The 18640-nt window shown below is 40.4% G+C and overlaps 1 gene segment (V, D, J or C); it reads left to right on the top strand.

Moving 5' to 3' along the window:
- The first annotated feature begins 16011 nt into the window (after window positions 1–16011).
- LOC122790573 lies at window positions 16012–17101 on the top strand. The segment is given in 2 exon segments: window positions 16012–16140; window positions 16713–17101. Coding segments are annotated over 2 exon segments (474 nt in total).
- The last annotated feature ends 1539 nt before the right edge of the window (window positions 17102–18640 follow it).

The raw sequence follows: 18640 nt of genomic DNA, 5'->3' as shown, positions 1-18640 counted from the left end.
GTCCTCCTACGAGCACCCCTGTCCGTCCGCCTGTGTGGGACCTTGCCTGTTATCCAGCTAATGCTGGTGTTTACAGACACACTTGCCATAGTCACCACACTTTCCTGTCCTATGCCACCACCCGCCAACTGTCCCTCATCTCTGGCCACTGGTGATGGGGTAGGTGTGAGCATTGTGACTATGTGCGGGAATGGGGTGGACAAAAGTGGGATGCCAACCAATGATACAGATTCAGCCCCTGACAACCCCGCCTGTGCCTCATAATGCCTATCATCATTGTTAGAGTCTGCAGAGACACTGACATCAGTTTCCATGCAGGAGAGACCCCGACCTCTATTGCCACCTTTGAAGGGAAGACAATATATTTAATTTAATACCTGTACATTGTTGTTTACTTACACACACACACACACACACACACACACACACACACACACACACACACACACACACACAGACATGCACACAGACAGTTACAGGTGAAGTGGCAGAAAGATATTGCACAGACTTCACATTACCCAACAGTTGACATGCATGACACATGGCCCTCAACATTATACATTGCAGCCATTCTTAATCCTTGTTGCTAACAATATGCATCTCTGGGTTGCATGAGTCATGTTAGTAGGTGACATCCCTTCCCGTAGCACACACTGCACCCATGTACACATTATTGCTGTGCACTTGTATAGTACACTGGCATCTACTGTGGACCATACCTCACAACTGTACAAATCATTGCTGAATGTGGAGGTGGCTGGCACTTATGTTTGCTCTGTTTCTCACAACCCCTATGTGTTTGTCTGACACATAACTGGGATGATATGAGAACTAATGTCACTAATTAATGACATACATTTGATTTCCAGATCTCATCATCAGCAGTGAATGCATGTTCAATCACATCCAGTTACATCAATGACCTTCTAAGCTTAACATGGATATGATAAGCGTACACACCAGCCTCTTGCATGATATGAAATGAGACCACATTACTGCATTTGAAAACATTACCCAACTTATATGTAACATATGACCTGTGCAATCCAATCAAGAAACAAACAAATGTGTTAGGTGTGAAGATACTGAATGAGATGCATAGACTATAGCAGTAGAATAAGTATGGACACCCTTAAAACAATGCCTTGCTGAAGCACTTGTTAATTGAATTACAGGAGTTGTTCTTCCTGGGAAGGGGTATATTAGCATGACACATCTTAACTTGGCATTATTTGGACAGTCTTCCTACAAAGTTCCCCCAACTCTGTCAGATTGCAAGGCCAGCTCATGTGCACAGCTCTTGGAGGTCACACTGAATTTTTACTATTGGTGTTGAGTCTGAGCTTTGTCTGGCCCAATTCATAACCTTGATTGCGTTCAGATAGAGCCATTCTTAGCTAGCTTTGTATGTATGTTTCAGTTCATTGTCGTGTTGGAAGCTGAAACTCCTCTCCATCCTCAGCCGTATTGCAGATGTTTGATGGCTTTGGCTCACACGTGAGTGCTATTTGGAACTGTTCCGAATTCCCTGCATCATGTCTACAGGCCTAGTTCCAGCTAATGAAGAGCAACCCTAAAGCCAGACACTACCGCTATCGAGGTATTGCTGGTGCACCATATGTAGCTTTGGGAATACTGTCTGTAGGTTTGAACCTTGGTCTCATGACACAATTACACATTGCAACACATGCCTTTGGGAGACTTGATGCTATGTTTTGCTACCTGTTCACAGTTCTGGATGGTGTTTGGTGTGGGTAAATGCCTCTGTCATCTTACCCTACCCCATAGGCCACACATGCAGAATCCAGGCAATTCTTGCCACATGTAGTACACGAGCAGTACTTGCCAGAGATTCTTGCAGCTCCCACAGTGTTGTTGCATGTCTCCTGGCAGCCTCCCTCACCAGTTCTTAACATGTCTTGTCATCTGTTTTGGAGGGACATCTGGTTATCTTCAACAGCATTGTTCTCTTATAGTTAATCCACCTGTAGATGACTGTATGCACTGTGTTCCATGGTATATGCAATGCTGTGGTAATGTTGCTGTACTCTACTCCTGACTGATACCTTTCAGATATAGGATCCCTTTGATGCTTTGTAATATGTGTGCAAGCCATGGCCACTTCTGTTGCTGGTAACTGAGCAAATGTCTTGAACATACTGCTTGGAAAGCAGACCCTTATGTTATGAACATACTGCTTGGACAGCAGACCGATGGTTGGTGTTACATTGAGTCCCTGTACTTGGGCAGGTGTGTACCCAAGTAGAGTGACTGCTGTCAGTACATCACAAGCTGCCTCCACAATATATTATTTTGAGGGTGTGCACACATACGCATCCAGTGTATGGCAAGGTTTGTATACCCCATATTTGGTCCACTAACATATTTGTTTGTTTTACAAGTTAATTGTTTATGTTATGGTCACATTACAGGTTGGAAAAGGTGTGGAATGTAATATTGTGGTCTGTCATTGTATATATATATATATATATATATATATATATATATATATATATGTGTGTGTGTGTGTATATATATATATATATATATATATATATATATATATATATATATATATTTATATGTCCCCACTGTAGCCCATTTATCCCCCCATTTTGTTGGTCTCTGTCCAGACATCTTGCACTGACAGGTTGTGAGGTGTGCTACAGGAATGTTACATTCCCTTCAGATATGCCCCCAAGTGACCACTGTGATGCACTGCAGTTAACACCAACAAAAGTGAAAATTATGGCTAGGTGTGATATTTGTGTGCATGACAAATAGCATGGCCTTAACATGCACGGAGTATTGGCAAACCACAACACAACAATTCCATACCCCCAGCTACAGGCTGCTGTCCCACGTGTAGACCCAAGGGACATAAATAGTTGTGGGAGAGAGGTACTGTCAGTAGACCCATGTGGCCTTCATACAGGGTGGAAGCAGCATTTCTGCACATTAACAGTACAAACCTCAATACTACAAAATATGCTGCCCATCACCATAGATGTTCACTTCTGTGCATTACTAAATGTCATCAACACCTACTATCTTATCTGACATATGCATGTAGATACTATACAGATACAACTAGATATGCAACATTATTCTAGTAATGTGCACTGAGGCCTTACCTGCATGCTCATCGTCCATTGTGTGGGTGCAACCCACCACCACAATGCTTTATTCATCTTCCTGTGGGATGTTTTGAGTGGGTGCCCCAAGGTTGACGAGGAGCTCTTTGGTTGATGTCAGTGGAGCCTGGTTGGCTGGGCCCTCACCTGTGGCTAGGCAGTCCCTCACTACGGCAGCAGCCCTTCACCGGGCATGGCATATGAGGTTGGTAGCTCGATGATGGACCTGCTCATATGTTCGGCTGTGCAGGCCGACATCATTTACCCTGTGGACAAGAGCGTTCTAAGGGGCAGTCCTCTCCAGCAGATCTTGTGGTCTTCTGCTGAATACTATTGCATGCTGTTGGGTAACAGATTCAATGACGATTGCTGTTTCTGCCTCAGTGAAGGCAGGCCGTCTTGGCCTTTGCATTGCACCTGGAAGACGTAAACAGGAGAACATGTCACAGGACCTCATACAGTTGTCAAATTACACATCAACAGTGGATATCAGTTGCCACCACTCACAACTACATCCTAACCCTCTAATCTATCACAACAATATCAGCTTGCATTTCATTCCTCGCCCTGATGTGTCATATTCCCCCAATGATGGACAGTTAATTGCATAATCCTCTATTCCCTTTCATTTCTGTGTAGAAGGCTGACAGTGGCCATCTTCCACGTGGATGGGGTGTGGATGGTAGCAAAGCTGTGTTTGACTATAGTGTGTGATGGAGCTGTGAGCACATGCCTGAGTTCATGTTGGAGGCAGACAGGGATGTTATCAGGCCCCATGGAGAGCTGCTGTTGTTGCCATCAGTAGGCAATATGTACATGCGCACAACTGGTGAGGGGAGGGGTGCGGTTGATGTGCATATCCCTCTATACAAATGAGGGGACAGTGTGGTGATGTTCCCACCTAACCTGTCTGATGCAGGTTGCCTGTAGCAATGGCTTGTGTGTATGAGGTGTGCTTTACCACCAGTACAGGGTGAATTCTGTTGTTGCCTGTGAGACTGACAACAATGTGGAGACACCCTTGTGATTGCCCTTGGCGGTTTGAATATGTCTGAATAGTAGTCATAGTTAGCCTGACAGGGAGTCAGCTGTGAACTTACATGCTTAACAAGATAGAGGTGGACTTACTTCCAAGTTGTTGCTTGCACCTGTGTGTCCCTGTACAGCCAATATAGCAACCTATCATGTGGTTTGCATATTGCTGCTGTTCACCAAAGGAGATTACTCTACCTTGGTACAGGCAGGCAGGTCAGGTATTGCTGAGTTCATACAGCTACAGGGGATCTAAAGTGTACCCACCCTTGTTACAATGTCTGGTATTTGTGCAATTGAAACATAACACCACAAAAACTCATTTCAAAGCAATTCCCACCTTTAATGTGACCTATAGCCTGTACAATTCAATTGAAAACATAACAATCTGTTCTGTGAAAACATATGCAAATAAAAATCAGTACAATAAGCCAGTTGAATGAGTGTGCACACCCTTAACCTGATACATTGTGTAAGCACCTGTTGAGATTATTACAGCATTCATTCATCTTGGATTAAGTCTAACTTCATGGCACATCTATCTTTACTTGGCAATACCTGCCCACCTTCTTTGCCACAGTGCTACAAATGTGTCAGTTTATTATTCAGGTCAACACACAGATGTACTCTTGTATGTAGGTCTGAGTACTAGCAAGCACATGCCCAAACTGTACTTTACATCCTGTGAAGCCATTCCTTTGTTGACTGGGATAAATGCTTGAGGTCATTGTCATGTTGACAGGTAAAATCCCTCTTCATCTTCAGCTTTCCAGCAGATGACTATAGGGTTTAGAATAAAAATGATTATTTGCAACTGTTTATAATTCCCTCCACCTTAACTAAAGGCCCAGTTCTAGCTTAAGAAAAGCAACTCCAAAGCATGATACTGCCACCACCATGCTTCAGCGGGGGGATGGTGTTCTTTTTGTGATGCAAATTGTTGTTTTGGGCCAGACATACCTTTTGGAATTTTAGGCCAAAGGTTCAACATTGGTCCCATCAGACCATGACACATTTTCCAACATGCTTTTGGGAGAATTGATGTAGTGCTTGGCAATGTTTGTCCGGCCCTGGATGTTTTTCTGTATATGAAAAGGCTTCTATCTTGCTACCCTGGCCCATAGGCCAGACCTATGGGGAATATAGAAGATTGTTGACACATGTGGTCCACACCCAGGGCTTGCCTGACATTCCTGCAGCTCCTTCAGTGTTGCTGTAGGTCCCTGGTCAGCCTCCATTTCCAGTTGTCATCTTGTCGTTTCATCCCTTTTGGATGGATCTCCAGCTGTTATCAGCGTCACTGTTATCCTACAACTTCTGCACTGTTTGATGACTGTCTGCACTGTGTTCCATGTTATATCCAGTGTTCTGGGCTGTTTTTCTACTCTTTTCCTGACTGATGACTTTCCACACTGAAATCCCTTTGATGCTTTGTAAGCTCTCTGCTAAACATGGCTTTTGCTTTAGCATGCAACTGGGTAAATGTCAAATAAATCATAGTAGGACAGCTGAACATTATTTGTGGGTAATCAGGTAATCAGAATCTCTTTAATTGATGGCCTGTGTGTACCCAAGAAGATGGAATGCTGTGATTACAGCAAGAGGTGCATCACAAGGTATTACTCTACATGTTTGCACATGTACACAACCAGCATATAGTACATATGTTATGTTTAAATTGTCTCCCCTTCCAGATTTCTTTGTTTTCAAATAGAATTGTACAGGTTATGGGTCACATTCGAGGTGGGAAACATTTTGGAATGCTTATCTGTGATCTCATTTTCATACAGCACACAAACCTGGCATTTCAACAGGGGTGTGTACACTTTTGAGTATCTACTATATATAGGTGTTAATATAGCTATATATAGGTGTTAATATAGCTGTTAGTGGTAGGCATGGACAGAGAGTCATGACACAGTTGGACACTTCTCTGATTAAAACCTGATAATCATGCCTATTCTAGTACCCATATCAGTGTCAGGGCAATGCAACAAGCAGTAGCTGTATAAATTTATGTCTGTTGTATGCACTGAAACAGATATTACACACATGCACAACCTACTAACCTGACTGCTTGCAACCCATGTTATTTGTTTTGTGCCTTCCAGCTGAACACATGCATACATACATGTGCCCAGGTGATACCTGGTATACACTTCTCTTCTATGTTAGTATGGCACACTGTATTAACATCTTGCTGCTCAGTCATACTTCTCAACCTGTTATAGCAGGACTTCTGGCCAATGGAACACACACATACATGGGTGGAAAAGGCACATCAATATTGACACTGCATTAATATAGCTGCAATATACATAATTAAGTTGATTGCACAGTAGGCTCTGACATCGCAGTGATAACTAAGGATGATGTCCAACAGTCATAATTAGGCTATTATGTTACAATGTCAGTGCTCACAGACTTACCAATGGTTTGGCTGACATAACATGACTGCATGTGTATGTGACTACAGGTATCAGACACAAATGTGGTTATTGCCCAGCAGAACACTGTACAGTTGAATTGTATGAATTCACTATATCACATGCAATTCAACATACACTTCTGTAACAGTACTTTAATATGCACATGCTCTATATAGTTCTCTTAGATTTACACAACAAATGTGTATCATACTCATATTCATAGGTAACATGGATATGTACAATATCCCTGTAGCTGGCCTAGCAGTGGCATAGTCAGCAGTCTTTGACAGACACTCCAGTGGTTGACATTTGTGAGCTGTCATTTCTTGGGGTGAGTCAGGGTCCTGAGCTGTGTTCTATGTTACAGCAGAGAGAGACAGATACTATAGCCATAGGTGCTGTTCAGCAGGACATCACTACAGCAAGTCTTGTTGAGAGATAATTCATTGAAACTCCTATTTCCCATTATTAGAAAACACATACTACATTCAATTACATGCTTACTTGTTTCACATACCTTTCTTTGTTTTACAGTGCATTGGGTTATATCACAAAGTTGCTCCAGTTCTTTTTGTTTGTTCACTGTCGACTACTGAAAGACAGCTGGTTTGAATAGGTGGCAGCTTGCTTTTTGTAGGTAATGCTGTTGACCAGATGGGCCAACTGGTGTTCCCCACTTGTTAATTGCATGCAGAGCAGTGTGTAGTTCTTCTAATAGCCAATGTCATGGCAACACACTCCTATAATTGAGTATTTCATGTAGGCATTGTCCCTTTACCTTGTCTGTGAAGAAGTCATCCTGGAGGTGTGTGAGCTACAGAGTATTACAGACAGCAGGTGGGAATAACTCTTACAACAAAACTTTTGGAGACAGGCCAACTAAATGGTAGAGAAAGTTTCAGACTTAGGGACATAATGTGAATATTGCTGTTATATGGTTTAAATACTGGTAGTTTTACAGGGTTTGTGTATACATGCTAGTTCTGCATGGATTTCAGTCTGACAAAGTTATGTGTCTGCATAGCTCTCAACCGTGGGGATATCCACATGATGGCCAGAGGTTTGCCTGTTATGCTTGGTCTGTTCCCCAGACAGGTGTTGTCCTTGGCAAATCAATGGCATACTCTGCTGATTGCTATCAGTAAATGGCAACATCCATTTGTGTTTCTGACCTCATAACCCTCAGAAAAGATATGTTGCAACCAACCCTGTAACACCAGCAACTTTTTCAGTGTATAGCAGCAATATTTCAAATATGACCCTGTGTTTGGGCCTCTGTCCTCCACTTATATGCCAGGCTTTGTCCAGATGCTGTCATTCCTGCTATCATCCCAGTGATGTTGTGAAATCTCACACATGTTGTGGAGTAGGGAACATGCATATGAGTGCAAAGGCTGGACAACATGTGGACCATGTACAGCCAAGAAGATGGTGTGCAGAATCGTAAGACATGTTTTAATATTAGGCTGTTAGAACATGTGAGTGATATTACTACTTAGAAGGACAACAGGCCTATAGCTGTAAATTTTCATACATTTCACCATGGGGACAGTAATGGGTTACAAGGTACTTTTTTGGAAAAGGTCTGTTTCTCATTTTCAGAGAACTCTTATAACAGAACCATTGTTATGTAAAGAATCAATTTACATTGTAACATTTGATACTTTATCCCCTAGGGGGTTAACTGAGGAGTGTAATTAGAGGCTGTTTAATTAAATACGCAATTAAGTGTTAATTGCGTCTTGTATTTAAGGCAAGTATGTTTTGTAATGTTGTAATATGAACCTATGAATCTACTTAAAGGCAAAACACATTAAAATATTTCTGTGGATTGCTGGCTGGTTGTTTTTTATTTTACTATCTTCAGTCATTTCAGTTATATTGCTGAGAGGTTGGTGTATGTCTGGCCATTGTGTATGGCCTATCCTGATTTTGTAGCAGTGTACTGTGTACTTAGTTGTACTGTGTAGTGGGGCCAGCAGATGTCAGTGGCATGGGTACCTTTATATCGTTACCAATGTGTTTCTATGTCCATAGACTTGTCCTCCTACTTCATCTGGGTTGGTCCAGACTTGTACTGAGGTGCTCTGGGGTCTGCAAGTTATTAACAAATAATGTATCTCTCTCTCTCTCTCTCTCTCTCCATATATATATATATATATATATATATATATATATATATATATATAAGCTATTGCTTACCCCGTCTCAATACTAATCAATCGAACCATAGTAGAAGCTAAAATTCCCACCATCTGGAAAATATCCTATGTAATCCCACTTCACAATGGAGGCAGCTCTACTGAATTCTCCAGTTATAGGCCAATAGCTATACTCTCTCCACTTGCAAAGATTATGGAAAAATGTATTCATAGACAATTCATGCACCACCTAATCCAAAATTGCCTTATGGCAGACACTCAGCATGGCTTCCGTCCTCATCACAGCACTACTTCAGCCCTCCTAGCCTTTACTAACACCATAAACCATAATCGCAACAATAATTATATATCCTCAGCCCTCTTTTGGATCTTTCCAAGGCATTCAATATGGTTGATCACCAACTTTTAATCCACACCCTGCAAACATTCTGTCTAGATACTGGAGCCCTCCAATGGTTTCAATCCTACCTGAATGGTCGACAGCAGGTTGGCCTCTGGCAGAACAAACTCTCTAACCTTCTACCTAACACCTCGAGTACCACAAGGCTCTATACTAGGGTCCTTGCTGTTCTCCATCTTCATTAACGACCTTTATACTGTCATCCCAAAAGTCAGCTGTATCCAATATGCTGATGACTCTACTCTGATTTGCTCAGCCACATCTCCAGTAGAGTTATGGTCAGCTACCCAGACCACCTTTAATACAATAGAAAACTGGCTTTCTGAACATCGTCTGATCCTAAATCCCAAAAACTAAAATGCTGTTATTTTCACCAACGTAGGTCTACCGCTTTCACCTTTACCATAAAATCAAATGATGGCACAATAATCTCCCCTGACCCATCTACAAAACTATTAGGTGTCATCATAGACAATAATCTCAAATTTGACCTACATGTTAACCAAACTATCAAAACCATCAATAAAAACTAGGGTCACTTTACAGAATAAAAGCCTTCCTATCCCTCCAGCTAAAATTGCCATAGCTTGCTCTCACCTTCTTTCAACCCTTCTGTATGCATCCCTCTACTCGAATTTGAACAAGACTGTCCTTAACAAACTCTCAATTTGCTACAACCACATTGCCAGGTTTGCCACTGGGCTGCCTTTTAGGACACATCATTGCATCAATCTAAATCAGCTTGGTTGGCTTGAACTACCTAGCCTAATCCAGTATAACCAACTGATTATGGCCTATAAAATCCTCTATAATCCGGACAATACTCCTGCACTTAAAAATATTATCACCCCCTATAACAATCCTAGACCGCTTAGATCCTCTAACAAACTACTAATTCAGACTAGCAAAATTAATAACACAGCCGGTGATTCTCTCTTTGCAAACTCTAAGTAGATCCTGGAACTCTTCCAGCTGATATTACCTTACTTTCCACCTTAGGTCAATTTAAAACTAGATTCAAACAACATTTGTCACTTAACTGGCTATGTCAATGTATCAAGCCTGGCTAACTCGAATGTGTAAAAATCTGTTAACCAGTTTACTGTGTAATTTAATTTAATCCTGACTTGTGCTCAGGACTAACTTTAACCTGTGGAACTTGTTTAACTTGCTTACTTATGTAATCTCTGTAAATAATCTGTTTGTAATATGTAATGCTGGTATTATGTAATGCTGTATCTGTTTACCCTTGGAGCTTTTCTCCCCGGGCCTCCGCTGAAAATGGACATGCATCCAGTCGGACTATCCCGGTCAACAAATGTAAAATAAATAAAAAAAAAAAAATAAATATATCTATATATCTATATATACATATGTATATGTACATATATGGGTCTACCTGAAAACACTGACACACGAAAAAACCGACAATGATGTATGTATATATATATATATATATATATATATATATATATATACACATCATTTGAATCAATAATGATTCCACAGTGTTCATTTCCTATGGTAAATTGACTGTATTGCATGATATGTTTGAAGAAATATCATAAAATCATACAGCTTAGATGGATTAGTGGTTAAGTGCTGTGACTATTGTGTATATGTGCTGTCATTACAGTAGCAAGGGGTGTGAATATACTGTATGGGACACTTGTGTATACATGGGTGGTTTCACATGTTATATGCACTCACACTTCCATTGTACACCAGCTACACTACCATGGTGACAAAAATAATTTACCACACATTTAGCTTAGTGAATTTTTCTGATTCCTGAGTGGGGAAATGTATCAAAGGCCTTGGCCAGATCAAGGTAGGCTGTATGAACCACCTTGCCTTCATCCACAGCTCTGATGACTGACTCAAAGAATTTGACCAAGTTGAGCAGGCATGATCTACCCTTCACAAAACCAAACTGTGTGGAATCCAGAGTCTGGAGATTCCCTATATCCTTGTTTATTAGGTCCATGATGATGCATTCCATAGCTTTGCATATCAGACTCTTCAGGCTAATGGGGCAATAGTTCCCAGGGTCTGTAGTCACTCTTCCTTTGTGGAGAGGGATGACTGTAGCAGTGTGCCATTGGTAGGGACAAAGCCTGAGGTGAGGCTGTGATTGAACAGGGCACACAGGTGAGGTGCCAGTTCACTCTGTAGTTCATGTAGAACACAGCCAGGGATATTGTCAGGTCCCATGGAAGCTGTATTTTTGGCCTTGGACAGTGCTGTTTTAACCGGTGCAGCAGTAATACTGGGTGCCTGGCAATCTACTGGTATTGTGACTGGTCTCTTGGGGGGGAGAGGGGTAAAGTTGGCACTGAATCTGTCATCCAGTATATTGGCAATATCTGTTGGCTTGGTATAGGAGGTACCATTGTGCAGTAGCTCAGAGCAAATCTGAGTATTGCTGTGGATATTCTTTACATAACTATAGAAGGCCTTCTGGTTTTCTTTACTATCTGCTGCAATTCTGTTTTCATAGCTAGCTTTAGAGGATTTGATGAGGTTTCTCAACTTTTTGCTGAGGCTGATAAGGGATTTTTTCCAGTCTTGGAACTTCACCTTATTCCACATCAGGTTCCTCCTTCTGTTGTAGAGTTTATTTATGGCAGGAGACCACCAGATTGGCTTCCTTATTTTGCAGGAGAGCATCTTGGTTCTGTTGGATATGGCGTGATCCCTGCATTTATGTACATGTTCGTACAGTGCATTGGTGTATGATTCAGCGGTCATGCAACTGATCTCCATTTGTATGGGTACCAAGAAATTAGCCACCTCTGTTTTTATGAGCCCAAAGTTAGCTTTGGAGAAGTTTTTCATAGTGGTTACCTTTGCGTGGGGGGGTGGGGTGGGGGGATGGATGTGGATTTCCAAGGTGATTAGTTTATGGTCGGATCTAACCAGAGAGAGGTTGACTATTGGTGTATAGCAATGGTTGCCCATGTTAGTAATAACCAGGTCAAGTATGTTTCTATCTCTAGTGGAGGTCAGAACGAGCTGGTCCAGGGCATTGGAATTAATGAATTCCAGGAAATGTTGGGCAAGTGTACTGGTAAATGAGTAGTTTTCCACGTTAATGGAGGTGTAGTTGAAGTCCCCCAGTATAAGAGTGTAAGGTTGGACCCTAATATTTTCCGGGGTGCTTAGGAACGTGGAGTGTGAGTCTTGGGACATGATTGAGGACCTATAGCAGGCTATGACCTGAATTGCTGTCCTACCCAATGTTAGCTGCATCTGAAGTATCTCAGATGAGTTATGTTGGGCTACTAGTCTGGAGGTGTGTGCATCCTTTATGAATATGGAAACACCACCACCTTTGGAGCTTTGGTCCAAGTTCTGGGGCCGAAAGGTGTGGAATGAGTTATAACCTGGTAGTGCAGGTGTGCTTTCTGCTGCCTTGAACTAGGTATCTGCTTTGGAACAAATGTCGATGTTCTCCATTTTAAGGAGTGCTTCAAGTGAGTGCATTTTTGGATTTAGAGTTCTAGAGTTGAGCAGCATGACCCACAGATTGGATTTGTTTGTAGCTGTTACAGTGGTAATTTGGTCTTTGGAACACCAGCTAAAAAAGGCATTATAGGGCTGGCAAGAGCTGTGGCCAGTATCTGGAAGCCCAAGGGTAACAGATGAAGGCCATCTCTGTAAAAGCATCGAGGTCTGTCAATCATGTCATCCCAGGCAGACAGATACTAGATCCCCTTAGAATTACACCAGAAACTTAGCCCCTTGTTGAATTCAATCATTTTCTGCTTGTACTGTGGTATCATTCTGGGTGATGGTATGATGCTGCTCAGGGCTAGGGTCATACCTGCCTGGGCTACTTAATCCAAGAGCTCCTCCATGTCTCTTTTCATGTAGTCCAGGAAGGTACATCTCAGGTCATTCACACCCACATGTAAAATGACAGAGTCATATTTGTAACTGTTGTTGAAGGACCTGAGTGCGTGCGTTATGTGGCAGATCCTGGTGCCTGACAGGCAGCTGACCGTTACTTTCTATTTATTCAGTCTAGTGAGTGGGACATCAGTGTGCCTCATTACTGAGTCACCTATGAGTAGTGTGTTGGGCATGCTGTTTTGCTGTATGGGTTTTGACTGAGTGGTACGCTGTTTACAATAGTTATGTGTCTCATGATTAGTGTTGTGTTCTGGTGGTTGAGTGCATTTCTGCCCTGGAGGTCTCTGCTGTTTGGGTAAATTTTTATTGAGAGCCTCCACAAAGGTGGGTGTGTGGTTTGTGTTTTTATGTGAAGGCAGTGCTGGTGTGTGTTCTGGAGGGCTATGTGTTCCATGTTTTCTGGTGCAAGTCTTGACCTTCTCCTCTTGACCAGCTATTTCGGTCTTGGCTGGAGAGTGTGTGGCTTCCAATTTGGATATATAAGTGCATCTCTCACAAGTCTGAGCATTAGGAGGTAAGAGAAGAGGGTTGTCAGTGTACATGAGGCAGTTGCTACATTGCCTCAGGATGCCCAAGTTCACCAGGCTAATAGGAGAATGCAAAGGGAACTGACCTTTAGACATGCCTAGAGGGGTGGGCATTAATAATAAGCAATGGAGCTGTTTCCTTGTAGAATGTTTAGTTCTGGTAGTACTTTTGTATGCTACAATAATTGTTACAAGACGTCTGGTAAAGTGCTAGACTAATAAGCTAGTAAAAGTGCAGGAGAGGAGAGAACTAGCAGATCTAAGGGAAAAATTGAAGAGCAAACTTTGGCACCACTCAGAAGATTACAAACAGTCCTGGATTCAGCAAATCTGTATCCAGGACTAGTTACAGGGAAGGTGGAAAACAAGCACTAATGTGGGCTTTTAAACCAGAAAGCTGAAAGAGATGGAAAAACTGCCCGGTACTTTTCCCTTAATTAGTCAACAGTCATATGAAGTAACAGAGGATGTTTGTATTACTGTCTGTATAAGCGTCAGTGACTTGGGAGGAAATCCAGAGCAGTCTTATAACAAAGCCAAAAGGAAAGCCAATTTCTTAGGCACCGGTTGGTTGGAGACACATCTAGTTTCTGAGGTGAATGGTGTCTTCAGAGGTTTTGTCATGCTGAATACAGTACAGTTGTTTTCACACCAGATCTGACACATGGGACCAAATGTCTTAACCGCTACATGATTTTTCTGTGACTGTGTTATAGTTTGCGATTGTGTGGCACATAAAGATTGCAGTAGCGGTTGTAAATGTAATGTGTTCCTGAATAAGGGGCACTCTGTTTTGTCAGTTGCTTTAGCTGAGTCTGACTTTTTGGAGACTTATTACAGTAGTTGATTACTTGAGTAAACAGTAGGATTTGGCTAGGTTTGAAGTGCTTCTTTGCCCTTGTATTTTAACAGAGTCAGTTTCTCTAATGACGTAAGGGTCATGGTGTTCCCGTTTGGCAAATTTGTTCCTTGGCCAGTGTAGACCAATGATATACACTGACCAATCATGGCTTAGCCCGGGATTTTACAACCTACAGTGTGAAGAGTGAAGAAAACATTAAAAGCACATAATGATTGCTACCTTGGCCAGTGTAGAGCAGTGACCTAAACTGAACAATGTAGGCTTAGCCCAGGATTTTACAACTGAGAGTCTAAAGAGTAAACCAAACATTAAAAGCTTGTAACAATTGCTTTCATTAATTACTAAGTACTGTTGTATTAATGTCATACCTAGTGCTTACCATTCCCGCTGATAAGCTAGAAGGCTTCCCTCCAACACAGAAAGGCTTGGTGGGTTCAAAAGCTTACATATAGTCCAGGATACAGCAAATCTGTATCTGGACTAGTCTAGTTACAGGAAAGGCTGGAAAAGCACAAACCTGGGCTTTTAAACCAGAAAGTTGAAAGAGATGGAAAACTGCCCAAACAGCCAATGTACTACAATTTCTGGACCAGAAACCACTCCTCTTGAGGTAGATAGACTACCTAGTGCTTACCACTCCCACTGATAAGCTAGAATGCTTTCCTTTGACATAGAAAGTCTTGGGGGTCTCAGAAGCTTGCAAACAGTCATGGATATAGCAAATCTGTATCTGGACTAGACTAGTTACAGGAAAGGCAGGAAACAAGCTTAGAATTGTTTTTTTTTTTTGTTAGTAAAGTGGAAAGGGAGTAAGGAGACGCAGAAGATAATTCAAGATTAAGAAACTAAGTGGGTTGGCCTTCTCAAATGTTCTCCCTGTATTAGGTAGAATGAGCTAGTGACACTAGACTGGGAGGAGTGTCCCAGATCAAATATGCAGTAGGGGCTGGCAACTGCAAAGCCACCAAGTATAAGAACAGGATACCAATAGGGATGGAGAATGGGAAACTAAACCAGTTATATGATATACTCCTTGGCAGGAAATCAGAACAAATAAACACAAACAGATGTTTAACAAATGGAGAAAAATTCCAGTTAATACCTCACACACAATGAAATTAGCCAGAAAAGATTTACAAACAGTGAGACAGTAACAGGCCCTGTGAGGCAGACAATTTTAATACAAGCAATCAGATTAGTTTATAGCTATAAAATACAGTAAAAAGTATGCAGCAGACAATAACAGTGCTATAAATAGTAAAAATAAGCAAAAAAAGAGGATACTTTTACATCACAGATCAGAGTTTTGCTCAGTGCCCTTCCTCCAATTTGCTCTGTTTGAAATGGCAGAAACACTCAACAAGGTAACTTCTTAAGTAACAGAAAGTTGAAACCTGAAACAACTTTAAAAAAAAGCTAGAAATAACCAATGAGGTGCTTACTCCACGCATGTTGCATCTTAAACGGAAATGAGTAATGTGGCTTTCATAGTTTAGTATATATATCGGAGTCTGTTCTAAAAGCTGTCAGTATAATGATCAGAACAGGAATTTTCATTGTCTCAACAGATCCGTGCAGCAGACTTTTCATAAATATGCTCAAGTTCTGTGCTACACTTTTAAAATGCTGCTTTGTTGTAAGTTCAAGATATATCATCTGTCTTATATTTCTGCTGCTGGGTAAGTTCCATAAGATTATAATTTTGCACAATGTTATATCAAAACACAGTAAAAACAATTTACTTGATATAGTATTTATTATTGATTTAATAATGTACTGGTTGCTGACTGGGTGCATGGTGTGATATATATATATATATATATATATATATATATATATATATATATATATATACGGACTTGTTTAATGCACAACCAAGGTATGTAACATAATACATAATACAGACGTGTACTTTGCTGGCATATGCAGTATGAAAATATTAAACATGAAACTGGGAAGTTGTATAATAGTATAAAATAGCTCTAAAGATATAAAGTATTAGAAACACTGTCTAATCACAACATTATAGCATAATCCTATATAAAATATTTACATTGTGCAAAACATCTGTCATGGTTTGTATAATTGTACAAATATCATTGATAGTATATGTATACTCATGCATCAAGATGCTTTTTGTGAATAGAGAGTGTCATTACTAAACAGAAAAAAATATATAGCAACTACCGTTTAAATATGAAACAAATGAATGGACCACGTTGTTAATTTTTTACTTGAATGTTTCAATCAGGTATTATTAATGGAGATGAAGTAACACAACTAGAGACAAGCAAAAGTGTTTCTGAAGAGAACAATGTTGTTCTGTCCTGCAATTTCACAGCAGCAGCACAACCATTCCTGCACTGGTATCAGCAAAAAGCAAATGGACCTTTAAATCACCTGGGTTTTCAAGTGAACAGAGCTAAAACTGAAGCAGGAAATGGTCGTTTCTCATCATACTTCAATGTGTCCAAGAGTACAGTATTATTGACTATCTCGAGAGCACAGCTGTTTGACTCTGCAGTCTACTACTGTGCAATGAGTGACACACTGAGTGATATCCCCACTAGCATCATACAGGAAACTATAACCAGGTGTTTAGGGGGATCAGAAATCAAGTACGGTTTCCTCAGATACTAAGACATGGCTCACAGAACATATATAGTACAGTTTCTCTGCTGTGCCCTTTCTCTAGACTCTGGAAACAACAGAATTATATTGTTTAAACAGTTCCTAAAATATAATAAACCCTTTGTTGTAGCAGTATTTTAATGACTGCCTCTATTATCTGTTTTTAAAATTATAGAAGGAATATATTTTAAATTCCTTAGAATATTGATCAAAACAGTTGAACTAGAGGCCATGCAATTAATAAAAAAGCAGTTCTTAAATGGTACCTTATAGTTGATATTAAAATGTAACAGTAATACAGGCCTGAGACCATGAAACATATAAATTGGGTATTGCGAAATAAGGAAAGGGGAGGAGGAAGGAAGGAATAATAATATTATATTAATACTTTTTGAATGTCAATACACACTTAGATAAAATAGAAAGGCTGAAATTCTAAGCTTACAGGCAAGAAGTACCATATATGAACCAACATGATAAGATTTATCTCATAATCTAGATAATAAAGATTCCCACACATGATAATAAGCATTAATGTATTTCACAATGAACTAAAATATTTATTAAAACCAGTGAAAAAAGAGGTGGTAAGATGTTAGGACTACAATAAACCAAACAATTAATTTTCTGTGTTGAGTCAGCCCTAACTCTCATTCAAAAAAGTCCCTGGGTTTGATAACTGGCATTTTCTACCAGTATGGACCTGCAATGGCAGTGGGAAATGGTAGTTTGCCTCTTTCATGATGATGTTATCCTTTACTTCCCTGTCAGTCTCTACATGACTATATTTTTCTCTCTGATTTTTAGTATTATTTTCAGGTCAACAATAAAGCTCAGGCACGTCTTCTCTAATCCCTCCTCACAAAGAGTATTCCACAAACGGAGCTTAACCACTCCTCTCGTTTTCTCAGCCATCTTCTCTGGCTATCAAGCTACAAATCAAATTTCAGTTATCTAGGTTACACTCAAGGCTTTGTCCATATACACCAATGGGTCTAATTCACATTCTCAGAGTGTTTACTGAAATGAGAATCGCATATGCAACTTATAATTCAAGTTAAATTAAGTAATTACTATTAACACATACTTCTAAGCAAAAGACAGGAATTTATTTATATCACAGACAGCAAATGTAATAAATATGGAATACAGAAACACAAAATCAGCAGATAATGGTCACATGACCCATCTAGTCTGTTCATTTCCATACCTTCTGGATAAGATGCAAACTGGACTTAATCATCAGCTTATTTATGTGTTTTTTTTTCTTCAGCACATTGTAGGAGTTGCCTTGTATACACTTGTGCAGTCTTGAATTATGTAACTGGTTTTGAAGATCACATATCTTCATAAAAGCAGTTCTAGTAGCCCACCACCCTTTCTATAAAAATATTTCCTTATATCTCTCTTAAACTTTACACCTTATACCATTAGAATGATGTCCTTCTACTTTCATAAATCTCTTTTCTGAAGCAATGTGTCCACTTCAAGTATGAAAGTACATTTTTAAGTACTTAAGCGGTTCTATAATTTGTTTTTTTTTTCATA

The sequence above is a fragment of the Protopterus annectens genome, chromosome 16.part0 (assembly GCF_019279795.1).
Source record: "Protopterus annectens isolate FY-2018-M chromosome 16.part0, PAN1.0, whole genome shotgun sequence".
In the NCBI taxonomy this organism is placed as follows: Eukaryota; Metazoa; Chordata; order Ceratodontiformes; family Protopteridae; genus Protopterus; species Protopterus annectens.
This window is presented reverse-complemented; position numbering and strand designations above follow the sequence as displayed.